At 39.3% G+C, this 14525-nt stretch overlaps 1 protein-coding gene across 2 annotated transcripts in view; it reads right to left on the bottom strand.

The window, feature by feature from the left end:
* Positions 1-5926: 5926 nt before the first annotated feature.
* sncb (synuclein, beta) overlaps positions 5927-14525 on the bottom strand; it is a 68818-nt gene continuing 60219 nt past the window's right edge. For both annotated transcript variants that reach the window (XM_043703728.2, XM_043703729.2), the window contains exon 6: positions 5927-8672. In XM_043703728.2, coding sequence (XP_043559663.1) covers positions 8640-8672 — 33 coding nt within the window. In that variant the 3' untranslated portion in view covers positions 5927-8639. The remainder of the gene's footprint in view (positions 8673-14525) is intronic.

Below are 14525 nucleotides of genomic sequence, written 5' to 3'. Positions count from 1 at the left end.
TTACACATTGTCAGGTAGATGCCAATGTTGTAGCTGTACTAGAACAGCTTCACTACGACACTGTGTGTTCTGAAAGACAATTCTTCAACACCACAACTAAGGTATTATAGGGCCTGACAGTCTTTGCACTATCTCAGAGTAGAGAGAACTGAATTAACTGAAAAATGGTACCTATGAAAGTGAAGGTTTCAGGAGGAACACAAGATGGAGCAACATGTTACTTTAGGCTGAAGATATTAGTAAGTTATTTAGCTTGTCCTTTGCACTTGTGTTCGAATGCACTGTCTTCAAGGGTATAGGATGTTCACAGCAATGTTAGTTGTTTAATTGCCCTCCAATGTTCACAACTGTCTTGGGAAGATATATAGATTTTTAATCTGATCTGTGAGACTTCTGTATATGCCAAGCTGGTTCTACTGTTTAGCATGCACTTGTGAAAGTACAAAACAAAAATAACCAATGTTGATCCACTGCCTCAACGATGTTAGTAGAATAAGGGACATGCTGGACCATGTTTGAGTTGTAAAGAAAGGCTAGGTAGTCTGGGACTTTTTTCACTGGCGCATAGGAGGTATCTTATAGAAGTTTATAAAATCATGAGAGGTACAGATAGGATTAATGATCAAGACTAGGGGGCACATTTTTAAGGTGAGAGGAGAGAGATTTAAAAAAAGACACGAGAGGCAAACTCTTTATACAGAGGATGGTTCACGTGTGCAATTAACTTCCTGAGGAAGTGGTAGATGTGGGCTCAATTACAATGTTTAAAAAACATTTCGATAAATACATGAATAAGAAAGGTTTGGAGGGATACAGGCCAGGAGCAGGCAAGTGGGACAAGTTTAAATTGGGATTATGGACTGTTTGGAATGAAGGGTCAGTTTCCATGCTGTAGACGCTGTGATTCTATGACTCTATGTGATTACAGAATGTGGAGGACTGCTGCTGATGGTCCCAAGCACCTCATGGATTCCTGGTTTGGACCTGCTAGATTTGTTTTGAATCTTCCAGTTTAGCATATCATGCAAGTTGATGGAAAATATACTTTGCATGAAGATGGATCTTGGTTTCCGCAAGAAATGTCTGGTGGTCACTTATGTCAATACTTGACTGTTGTCTCACCATTGCAACTGCTCCTTAAGTTACTCTATTTTATAACCTCTGAAATGGCTTGGCCAGTTACCTCTTCTTGCCACCTCCCCCAATACTTTGAAAATTCTTCTCAAATCCTTTTGGTTTAACTTTGTTTTCCCCAAACTAGCCTTCTTCATGTTGCCATTTCTCTTGATGCTCTGCTCCATTGTTTTATGTCCTTTCATGGCATTTTCCTTTAACCCTTTGTGGCATCTTATCAATGGTGCAATACAAATGCAATTTATTTTTGATTTCTGTGAAATAAGAGAAATTGAACTAGAGCTCAATCAAATATTTTGGTGTTGGTTACTGTAACTATGGACTGCATTTTCCTAAACCCTAAATGACGTAGATGATTGTGAGTGAGTTGGGAAAATATAGCGAGTTCAGAAATATTAGATTCTCAATGTTGAGAAAAACAAGTCTGTTTCTGCAGCTATATTTTTAATGGAAAGATGAGAACTGCATTAGTGAGCACCTAGAGGCCTATTTGCATGTGTTTGCATTAATTAGTCCTTAGTCTCAATTTATTGAAATGCAGTTTACTATTTTCACATGTATCAGAGAGAAACTACACAGCGACAATTTCCAACATGAATGTCAGAGTGGGTACCTGGCAATTCCGGCTCACATTTTGTTCCTCCTGGTTTCTACAATGAACAGTCACTGACATCTCGGATTGTGCTTCATGTATAGTGCACTACCCCTCCACAGCGGTTGGCATGAGCCACCTACCAGCCTCACCATGTACTGGTGACACATCTCTGACTATTTACTCCACTTCAGTGCTACACTTTGAAGCACACCAACATCATGTTTACAGTGGCACTGTTGGGCCATTTGGTGAGCAGGGAACCCATCTCATAGATTAGACCAGAATGCAACTTGGGTATCCTCAGTAGCTCTCTGCACTCAATCACCTTGCACCTATTTGGATGGTCACAGCATTGCTGTCTTGCCTTTTTGAGCTGTCAAAAAGCCAGGCAGTTTGTCATGATGCTGGCAATGATCCGTCAAGGGGGTGATATGTTGCTTTATGACACAGAGCTATGTCAATATTACACCTACCTAAACTGTGTGCCAGCAGCATTGTGTATGCAAGTGGCCACGTGTCAAAGTGTAAGGATGGTAATCCTCAGTTAGATGGAGGGAGCCAGACTGGGGGTAGTGGCACAGTCAGTCAGTAATATCATTCTTTAACAGTCAAGGGTCTGTATAGTGGCTGGCAGCTTGGGACACCCATGACATCGGAGTGTCCGTATCTATATGGTCTGAGGAGTGGGTCACAGTCAGTCTACATTGCAATTCCAGTTCAACTCATCTGGGGACGTCAACTGGGGGACATACAGAGATCACTCAGGGATACAGTTACACATCAGCTGTCTGTCTAAATCAGTTGGAGGAGTGTGATGTGAACTGTGTAGGGGGTCTGTCCACTGAAAATCAAGGGAGTTATCAGAGGTCAGTGATGATGTGGGGAGATGCAAGGGAAGTCAATTGTGAAGATTAGAGGCAAGTGCAATTTAGGAAGGATAATAATTGTAAAGGGAGCAACTCAATGTGTACGGGTGGGACATAACAGAGCATGGCAAGGCAAGGAATACTGCTAGAAGGTGGGGAGGGGGAGCCTTGTGGAGGTGATTGTCATCAATGGGGAACACCTCTCTGGCTCTGATGGGGTGGCAGTGCATGACTAAATGGTTTGCCTGGGGTTCAGGTGGTAACACATTGAGATGAGGAGCTAAGCAAACATGTTGAGTGGGAACATTTGGCTGATCAAAGCCAACAGGATTGAGAAGGGAAAGGAAGAAAGAGCATGTAGGGAGGGTTGGGGGGGGGGGGGTTGACCTAAACTGTAAACCTAAGACATGGTCTGTGAACCATGACCTGTATTGCTTTTTCTCCTCATTCAAATTACAGATGTGCAATGGAAATTAAAAATGACTGCCACAGTGGGTGAAGTTAGTGTTCAATTCTCTGGGGGAGGGTGGTCCCATTTTGAGCAATGAGAAGCCTTTCAAAGGGTAATAGCATTAAACAGATGTTCGCAAAATACAGGAAAAGAATATCTGTTATCACATAATGCTGTCTGTGGACCTCATACTGGACTATTGTGACGACCATAAATCCTGGCCCTAAGTACTTTCAACACTGTAAATTAATCCTATTAAAGACTATGAGGCACAAGTAATGTCTTATGGGCTGGAAAGATTAATCCTAATTGCCAAAGTAGCATTAGCTTCCATTTTTTCCGAGCCTGCACAAGGTACAGGAACTAGTCATCAATATTCCATGCAGGTCATAGCTGGTGTACCAGTAGCGCCCATCCCTGTGTTCACATATCTGCAGAATCTCTGCTCCAGACATCTGCATGATATAGTAAGGCTATGGGATGGGCAATGAGGACCAACGGGAGCTGCAACATTGTATGGAGTAAGAACTTGAGGGCATTCTTCTGATGGAACAGCACCTTCAGCATCCTATTGATCAGTAGCATCAGCTAAAACAACATAGAAAGGATGTATTTGTGAACCCCATTCAGTAGAACTGAGTTGCGTAAAATCATCGTTCACTGACTGTAAATGCAGTGCAGAGGACGTGCACATTTAGTAGCCTGTTTGTAGTGGGATGAGTGAAAGCGAGTGAGGGAAGATGCTGCATGTAATGATGAGAGTGATGGGCTGTGAGTCTGGGTCTGCTGTAGCAGCGATTAGAGTGAATGTAAAGTAGCAGAGAGAAGTTGATGGCACTAATTGGGCGTGGAAGGTCTTTAACCTTCTTGCACAGTTTTGGGCATTCCTCCAAACCATAGACACTACACACACACACACCATTCTGACTGCTAGGACTTCTAGGTCCTGGTCAGCAAATGGAGATGATAACTTCCCTTTCTCAGCCATCTCTGGGACAATTCCTTATAGCCAGGAACTGTCCAGATTGGCTCTTGACTGACAGGGCTTGACCTGGTGCTGAGCTGCATTTTAAATATAGCACTGGCTCCAGGGATCCTGCAAGATCCCAGAAATGGTCAGCACTGTTGCCATAACTAAATGCATGAATGATGTGAAAGTGCCAGTGTTGGACTGTAGTGGACAAAGTTAAAAATCACATAACACCAGGTTATAGTCCAACAGGTTTATGTGGAAGTATTAGCTTTCAGAGCACTGCTCCTTCATAAGACAACTAGACGAATAAGCAGTGATCTGAAACCAAGTATTTCCAAATAAACTTGTTGGACTATAGCCTGGTTTTGTGTGATTTTTAACTAAATGCATGAAAACACAGGAAAGGCACCACAGAGGTGTGGTACATATATAATGAGGCAATGAGCAAAACCCTCCATGAAACTCCCCAAAACTCAGTTGATTTTGTGTAAAATTCAGCCCTACGCATTTAGCTTCTACAAGAGGGATAGAGTGGTAGATACCTTCTGAGGCAGGAATAGAACTTTACCTCTGGACGTATGCATGTTTTTTTTTGGATCAATCCAAAATGTTGAGCAACTTGTATTTGGAAAGAAACAAAGGTTGAAGGTCGAATAACTCTTGTGATATTATGATTTTATGGAGGTTTAATGGACTGATGACAGGACTCTGAATTGTACAGTGTACTCTCTTGTCATGTAGCAATCCTCAAGAAATTTACCTCACTGAATGACGTTTGGCCTGTCGATAACACAACATAATTTTTTCCTTTTGCTTCTTGTTGCTTGGGCATATCTGTTTAATACTATTCACGTAGACATGCATGAGGCTGGTATTACAGGGTGACTCCTGTATCGATGGGTCCTGTTACTGCAGTTTCAGTTACCACAGCCAGAACATATTACAGTGAACATTTCAGAACCAGAAACCAAGGGGTTGCCGGAAAGGTAAATTTCCCATTTAAATGAATAGGTTCGTTCCTATCTGCGGTTTTGAGCTTCCGCGGTAGGTCTTGGAATGTATCCCCCACAGGTACGGGGGGACTATTGTATATCATCACAGTCAGTCTTTCATGATTGAGAAAATTGTTGCAAAACCGAAGCTATCACTCAATTCATCTACTGGATTTGAGAGACTATTTTAGAAATCCAATCAGTAACTTTTTGAAGTTAAATAAATTAACCTTTATTACTCATTAAGGAACTAGTTTGTGTCCCATTTTTGACTTATTGGCACTTTCAACAAAAATATAAATGTAACTAATTGGTACTAGCCTGCAGTCTTAACTGCTAATAGCAGAAACATGCTGTCCAATTCAATTGCACTCAGGGTGCTAATTTTAAAGTATGATTATATTTGCAATATCAGTGAGTGACATAAATTTACACTAGAACTGTGACTGATGTCGTGCTGCACTGCCAGAACCCTATATAACACATCATCACTTCTCCACATCCTCATATATTCATCATTTAACTATTTTTATAGCAATAAACCATTTTTACAACCTAATAATAACCCTGTAATTATCAGCCAGTTATAAAATGACAGATTTTAAAGCATTTTACTTTTATTATGCAGTTCCTTTTCCAACTACTGGTGATTAACTCACTAATCGTTTTAATTCCACTTGGCATAGAGATCATTCCTAGAATTTTCTATTAAATCTGTTTCCATCCTTAAATTAGTAGTTAATAAAAAACTTTAACATAGTTTACTTTGCTAATTTTTAACTCACAATATGTTTTGTCCTTATATTTCACAGCACTAAATTTTTTTTCAAACTTCTGAAGAACATCGGAATGAGTAAGAAGCTGTAACAGAGTTTTAAACGCCTTGAGAACAGAAAGAGATTTTCATTAACCAAATACAACTGTATCAGTAATGGAATTTATTCATGTTATTTCATTGGTACATTGGGCTTGTGTTTATTGTGCCATTGTGTACAAGCACTCCAGTCTCATTCTCCAGCAATGTGAAAGGCTGATCTCAATTACACTCACTTTTTGAGCTCTGCAAATTCTGAGAATTAGCTTAAAATTATTTTTAAAATGTATATTGTTATATATAGTTATATCAGTTGAGAAGGTAACAACTGCCCAAAAAGTGTTGGTACGTAACCATTTGGAGACAAGCTAGAACATTTCCCTGGTTAATCATGGTTGGCTTATCACCATCTGAGAATCCTTCTTGCTCATTGGGATATATCTTTGTTGTGACCTTATATTCTTAAACATCTGCTATTGTTCCTGAACCATCCATTCTGCTGAACCCCTTTCCCAGTCCACTCTTGCTAACTCTAACCTAATTTCTTTGTTTATTACCCTTATTTAAGTTTAGTACACTTGTTTCCAATACATGTTCCTTTCTCTCAGGATGATAACTAAATGTTATAATATTATGGTCACTATTTCCTAGATCTTTTACTCTAATGGCATTTATTAAATCTGCTCATTTGGCATTACCAGATCCAAGATAGTCTAATTCCTGGTTGGATCCACAACACATTGTTCTAGGAATCTGTCCTGAATACACACAATGAATTCATCCTCAAGGCAACTTTTGTCAATCTGACTTTCCAAATCTGCATGAAGAATAAAGTAATTCATGATTAATGTACTGACATTTTACATACCCTCAGTATCTTCTGATTTATTCTCTGCCTTACTGTATAATTACTGCTACAGGACCTGTAGACTACTGCTCCCAATGTTTCCTTCTCTTGTTTTTCTTACCTCCAGCCATATGGATTCTACATCTTCTGATCCCAGTACTTTTCTTGTTATGGTACTTCTATCAACCCATGCTAACAAGCTACCCCACCCTTTCCTTCCTGCCTGTCCCTTTAAAAACCCCTGAATATTTCGTTCCCAACTTTGATTCATTGTAACCATGTATTTTACTGTAATGGCTATGAGATCATAACCATTAATCTGTACGTGTGCTGTTAATTTGTTCCATATCGTCTTAAATGTGAGACCTCTAATTTTTAAACTATGTCTGTCAGCCCTAGTCTCTCTCATAAGGGGATGCAGCATCCATTCTGTCAAATCCCCTCAGATTCTTATGCTTCAGTAAGATAATCTCTGGTTCTTTGAAACTTCAATGAATATAGGCCTGAAATGCCTAACCTTTTCTCATAAGATAACCTCCTCCATCTCAGATTTCAAACAAGTGACATTTGATATCAAATCATTAATTGATAACGTACTAGTGCATGAATCACAAATAATAATAATAGCTAATGTTGTAATGCTGATCACCGCATAACAGGAAATAATTTTCTTCTACGATCCTTGGTTACAAAGCTTAATAAAATATTTGAATTCCAAACCAACTGTGTGATGGCTTCCACATTGTGTAAGCAAAACCAAGGCATTCTTTACACAAGCCTGGCCTGTCAAACATAAAGGTAAGTGAGTAGGAACAGTTCACAATTGATATTCAACATGCTAAGCATTTGAGGTAGAGGCAGAAAATAAAATGGATGGCCAATAATCAGTCTTGATGACCGATTTCACTGAAACCTCCTTGCTTCAAACAAATAGAATTTTAGTAGAGTCACATATTTTTGTCACACATTTCTGCCAGTCTCCCACTGAAATTATAGTGGGGGCTATAATATTTACATAAAACATGATTTTCATCAGTCAATAGTAAGTTTAGTGAATTTCACAGCTTGGTTTATGTTAAAAATGTAATTAAAAGTCTGGGATGAACCCTAGGCCATTCCATCATTAGGATTGTTCCCTCAGCACATTGATTCTCCTGTTGTGGCATTTAATTCTGACGGCTGTAAGCCCCACTCCTTCAAACCTTATTAGTGATAGATGAGTAATTAGTTTTACTAATTGGATACAGGATTTGCACTAGGAAATTACCATTAGTTTAAGATTTGATTTGTGGCATCAATTAATTCCCACTATTCATAAGTAGCAAATGTTATGTAATTCATCCAATTCAGATGTGTAAGTGATTTGATATGTAATTTACAAACAGCTTCCTTGATTCCTTGTAAATGTCTAGAAACTAATACATTGTGGTTCTATCACTTTATTTACAGGTAATCATTCTCAGCACAGACACATCCCTGTTCAATTTGCTTGGCTTGTGGCTCACTTGAACATCTTTTATGCCACAATTCAGACAACTAAACATTTTACACAGTACCCATTTGATGATTACAACAACAACATTGAAATTATACAATGTATAAAAAGTCAGTCAATATGAAACATCTAGTCACATACAAGCAATGTACAGCTACACAGCTATTTAATTTGAAGTTCAAACCTGAAGTTTGCAATAATGTTGGTCCTTTTTCAAAACACAAAATCACACATAGAAACAGTTTGAAAACAATGCCATCTCTACAAATTCAAGGTCTCATTTCAATGGGAGTGATTCAGCATAATGAGGCATGGCAGATAAAATTGTATAACACCAGTATGGTCAACAAAAGGTTCTTTTATACTGTATAACAAAATAACAAAAGTTAAGGAATCATCGGATCAATAGAAGACAGTTACGTTAATCAGTTTATATGAATCTCCTTTATTATCTTGCTGGTCACATTGTGCTTCATGCCTCTGGTTCATATTCTTGATACTCCTCCTAGGATGTAAAGAAACAGAAATTATCTTTGTTTCCAAAATTTCATGAACGGTTGATTTGCATTTTCTTTCCATACAAATGTAAAATACAATTCATCACTTTCAGTGCTTTTCTTTTTAGCGCATAACTTTATGTGGAGGTCTGTACTGATGTGGCTCATTATGATTTCACAATTGCTGAAGTTAATTGTTTGAATTTGTTCAGCAGCTGATTGTCCTTTGTCGATATTCCAGGCCAGTGAGACACAAACACAGATATCCGTTGTGTAATTAATGCACAGTGACTCCATACAAAAACAATAGGGGGGGGTCACTTTAAAATCAAATGTCACCTAAAATGTACAACAAATTAAAAAAAGCTGCATAAACCAAGTGTCATACTTCAATTGATTTTTATTGACGTTGGATATATTTTTAAATAATTAACAAGGAATATGTATTTCTCAAAATAATTAATTTAGTTTTGCGATTTTCTTACAAATGGCAGTGAGTGGCACAGCAAGTTTGTGAAACATCTCATTGTGTAGATCTAGTCAAGGGTGTTGGTACGAAAGTCTCTATTGATTCAAGGTCCTTACTAACTAGCTGTGGTATGCTAACACCATGTGAAGTCAGCACTATGTACTAAGGCTAAGATTCTTCATAATTCTACAACAATGATCACACCAGCAGGTTATAGATATAGCTGGTCCAAGTAAATGTAGGAAGGGCCTTGAAACATAATGCATTCTCTGGTGATTCTGCAGTTGAGAAACATTGTAAAGGAATGAAGGAGGGTCCTTAACTTCACATTAGATCATACTTTACCTATATGTTGATACCAAATATTCCATTAATTGCCATCATTTGGTTCAAAAGGAGAAAATGTTAATTAAAAATTTAATTGTAATGAATAAAAGAAAAAAGATATAAATGACAGGTTTCAACATTATGTCTTTTGTTTTTATTAGCATTATAATGTCTTCTAAGTCTGATTATTTTATGGCATGTGTTTAATGTTTAATTGTGAAATACAAGTGCCTGCCTTCAAAAAACTGACATATTTTGAAGTGATAAAATTAATTTAAATATGCTCCTTTTAAAGGGATGTTTAAGTTATTGCTATTATTGATCATTTAGTAGAGGAGAAGGTTTGCTTTTTAAGAAAAAAATCTGAAAGCAGCTGACAATGGCACAGGGATTTTTTTAAATCAATGTCATTCCTTCCAATGTCGGCAATTCACAATCTTTTGAGTAAGGTGCAGTGGTGCCACAGGCAGAGGTAATCTTGGGACACTCTGAAGGGACCATGCCAACTGTTGGAGCGGGGCCTTCGACCTGAATGAGTGGGTGAACATCTATCGTGCTGGTGGTCAAAGTGACAGCTGCGTTAAACTTTTATACAACTGGCTGCTTCCAAGAATCCACTTCAGACCTGTGAGGGATCTCAACCCTCAACCCACAAATGTACTAAGTCAATTACTGAAATAATTTGTGCTAGATCACACCATTTCATCTCATTATTTAAATGGAGAAAATTGCAGAAAGGTACAACCCAAAGGGACTTGGGAGGTATTTGTGGATGAAATACAGAAAGCTAGCACACAGAAAGGCTAATGAATTGTTGTCCCTTATTTCAAGGGAGATGGAGTATAAAAGCAGGAATGTCTTACTGCAAATGTATAAGATGTTGGTGAGACCACACCTGGAGTACAATGGCAAGTCTTGATCCACTTATTTAAGGAAAGAAATCATTTAATTGCAGGCAGAGAGGGTTCACTAGGATGAACCTGGTATGGAAGGATAGTCTAATGAACAAAGATTGAGCAATTTGGGACTTTACTCATTGGAGTTTAGAAGAATCTCATTGAAACAATTAGGATTCTTAAGGGACATGACATGGTAAATGCTGAGAGCATGTTTCCTCTCAGGGGATAGTCTAGGACCAGAGGATATAGTCTCAGAACTAAGGGGCGCCAATTTAAGACCAAAATGAGGAAGAATTTCTTCATGCACAAGGCTGTGAATCTTTGTAACTCTTATCACACAGTGTTGTGGGGACAGAGACCTTGCATACATTTAAGGCTGAAATAGATTCTTGATCAGTACAAAAATCAAAGATTATGGGGAAAGGGCAGGAAAGTGGATGTGAGGACAATCAGATCAGCCATGATCCTATTGAATGGTAGAGCAGGCTTGAGGGACCGAATGACTTACTTCTGTACCTATTTCTTATGGTTTTGTGCATTATGATCTTACGGTGACATTGTCAGTGCTGAAGCCTGGCCAGTAAGCTTTGCCAATATACTGGCATCCCCAGGTGCATGGGCTGTAGAGTTTACACATGACTCATTGAAAATGTCATATCGTAACACAGTTGACTTCACAAACAGAAAATAATTCAATTCCATCAATTTACAATTCACCTACGTTGACTGGTACCACAATTAGGAGTCTGTGCCAAGTACCTTGGGAGCTGCCATGATGCTTGTATCCTTGAGAACACGCATGTTCCTGCTTTGTTTCAAGGGCTGGATGCCTTTTAAAGCTGACTATGCAGAAACACAGCCTACCCTCGGCAACCTTGATTAATGACTCTGTTACACAAACCCATAACTTTGGCCAAGTTTTATTTGTGCCCATTCCTTGACCAAGGCCATTGTGAAGCCAATAATAGGCCTATTGAAGGTGAGGCTCTGATAGGTGTGTTGGTCTAGAGGGGCCTTGCATGCTGTGATCTGTGGGGCTGGAGCACACAAAGAGGTGATCTGATGGGCAGTGCAGAACTAGGAGATCAGCAACAGTTGTCAGAGGACAAAAATGAGGGCATTGAGCAAGACAAGCATCTTTTGCTGCATTGTAGAATGGTGTAGCATCAGGCACAACAAGCCAGACAGGACTTAATTAATGCCCAGTCCCCACCAATGGGACAATGACCATTTCTTGTACGCACATTTATTGTTGCTCAAAAGACAAGTTCCCAGCAGCAAATGCATCTTTTGATTTTGCCTTTCTCTTTGCTTTCACTGTTGCTAAATAAAATTTAATGCTTCAACCATTTGATCGCTCTCTAGTATGTGATGCTCCCACAATGAACAACAAAAAGATGTTAGGTTAAGCTGCAAATGAGGAAAGAGTAGCACTCTACTGGGCAGGGCTTGAAGATGGGATGCTTGAAGATGGGATCAAGCTAAGTATAGGTAGCCTGCATAGCTGATTCTTAAACAACAGGTGTATATGAATGTGCACTTGTGTTTGCAATGAAGTGTTAGCATACCACTTATGTCCTTGGCAAGCTTTTTTTTGGTTCGCCTCCTAATACATATATGACAAAAGGCAAACTCTGGCAGATAATGCTTGACCTGGTGCAAGGCTGGACTTTACAAATGGCGCCAGCAGTAATGAGAGGAAAGATATGATGAGCGTGTTACCATGGTGCACAGGTAATGAGACAAGTTGCAGAAAATCGCTTAAGAAAACCTGCTAGAGTTCATAGAGATAAATTCTCTATGAAACCCACCAGAATTAATACTTAGCCAATTTCTGGTAAAATTCAGCTCCTTAAGTGATTGCATGAGGGAAGGGAATTGCAAGTTCATGTGAGGCTTCCATTGTTTTAAGGTAGGCTGAATTTCTTAAGACCAGTAATGTAATGGATGTCACTTTAATGGATACTGCAAGTGATTTGGGAGACTTGTTCAAACAGGAAGTATACTGAAGATGGAATAACAGGGAAGAATGTAGGCTCTCAGTTTGAGATAGCGCTGAGGTTCTTGGTGCCAATAATGGACACAAGAAAATAGATCCTTTATTCAGTAGGGACCAGAAAGGTAGCCAGACTGACACTGAGACGGCAATGGGAGCAGTTGTCACAATCCAGCACTTTAGCCCCAAGAAGCTGGATATAGTTCAATGACCTTTATAAAATTTCTACCATATGAAGCACTAACCACTAAACACTGCTCAATTTATCATCATCCTGTCTGTCACCACCAAATTATAATCAACCACAACTCATATCTCACTTTAATAGCATCATCTCAACCTGTACACTGGTACTACTGCAAACCTCACACCCACATCTCAATGCTTGCGCACACACACTGTCAGATATTGAACCATGACACACAAAACACACAAATGGATTACACAGTGATCATTGACATACTTCCCTTGGTCTTGCAGAACATGGGCACAGTACAGATGCAGACTGCATTGAATAACCTTTAGAGGACAAGCTGGGCAGACTGTCTAAGATTGCATCTCTTGTTTTGACACTCGCCTCCACAATCCACTGTCTTAATGTCATGAGGATTCAGTGACATTAAAAGTAGGAGTCATGAGAGACAAAGATAAGGGTGGGTCATGTCTTTGTATTACAGTATATTTTATAATCTGTAAGTAGTTGCACTGAAACAACTAACTAGATTAGTTTACTCTCCAAGGCTCTATTCCTTACAATGGTTCAGGAAGTTGGAGAATTGCTTACTTTCAGCCTGAATAGCTATGGCTTCCTGTTGAGTGCCCTTCTTCCATCCCTCTTCTCCCTCTTTCAACACCTTACCCTTCTTTCTATCAGCTCCATTCATCCTCCTGTCATTGTTGAGAATGGAAACTATGGCACTCATGACCAGGAAAGATCTGAGCGCATCGCTGACGTCAGATCCAAGGGCTGCATCATTGCCATAATTCTACCCCAGTTATGTCTGGGGTGGGAAGGTTCATGGGTGTTACCATTGAATGAACACGGCAGCATACTCAAAAAATAATTATGCAAGCAAATATTACCTTTAAATGAATAAGGTGCTTGATGTGCTCTGAGGACTGTGTGGCATCAAAATATAAATTTTGATGGATGACTTTGCAAATAACAGTATAAGAATCTAATCAACTAAAAATACATGGAGATCCAAAGTTCAGCAAGATAAGTTAACACTACAGCATTGAATTTAACTCCCTAGACATGGGGTGATGTTCTTGTCACTGCATTATTCCTAACACTTGCCTGCTTATTTTGGTATATCAATTTTTACAATAGTTTTAAATGCTACTGCAATACTAAGTAAACATTTCAGATGTTACATGACTTTATTCTGGCATTTCTTAATGCCAAATGTGAAGTAGCAATGATGCAATGTGGCTGAACTGACTTTGCAGCAGACAAAAAACATTATCTTCATTTATAGAAATCCTTTGGCTTGGCTTTATGCAAAACCAGGCTGTCTTGCCACAAGGGCCAAAAATAGGCCCATGTGGACAGATAGCAGGAGCCTTGAAGAGATTTTGCTATATTGGTTGATTATGAGATTTCCACCAGAGCCATTGTCCAAATTAGGATGGCAGTTTGCCTTTCAGATGTGCTGACCAAATTAGAAACCAGCAGCTCACCAGCTTCAGTAGTGAAAATGGTGGAAGGAGAGGACAATTTCATGCTGATGGACCCTTCAAGGCACAGGAAGTTTTCTCACTATGGCAGGACCAGGACCATGAACCTCCAGTAGGGGCATTATAGTTTGGGATGTGAAGGGTCAATCACTGTCCCTTCCTGGGCCTCTCCACGGGCCAAGAATCAACTATAAAGGAAAGACTACATCAAACTTCCCTGACTCCCTAACCCTGGTCTCCCACTGGCTAGCCACCATAGGTTACCAGTCATCTCTGCTAATTTTTTAGAAAATCGTGAAAGGGATGTGAGTGTCACTGGCCAGGTTACCACTTATTAACCATTCCTAGTTACCCTTCTTATGGTGAGCTATCTTCTTGAAAAAATGCAGTCCATTTGGTTGGTGTAGGTAACCCACAAGTTCATTAGGGTGGGCACTCTTGGGGTTTTGATCCAGTGATGCTGAAGGAATGGTGATATGTTTCCAAGTCA

This window comes from Chiloscyllium plagiosum, unplaced genomic scaffold (assembly GCF_037043375.1).
Source record: "Chiloscyllium plagiosum isolate Xiang-an unplaced genomic scaffold, Cpla_swu_hap1 HiC_scaffold_16, whole genome shotgun sequence".
Classification (NCBI taxonomy): Eukaryota; Metazoa; Chordata; class Chondrichthyes; order Orectolobiformes; family Hemiscylliidae; genus Chiloscyllium; species Chiloscyllium plagiosum.
Note: the sequence above shows the minus strand (reverse complement) of the source record. Positions and strands in the feature narration are given on the sequence as shown.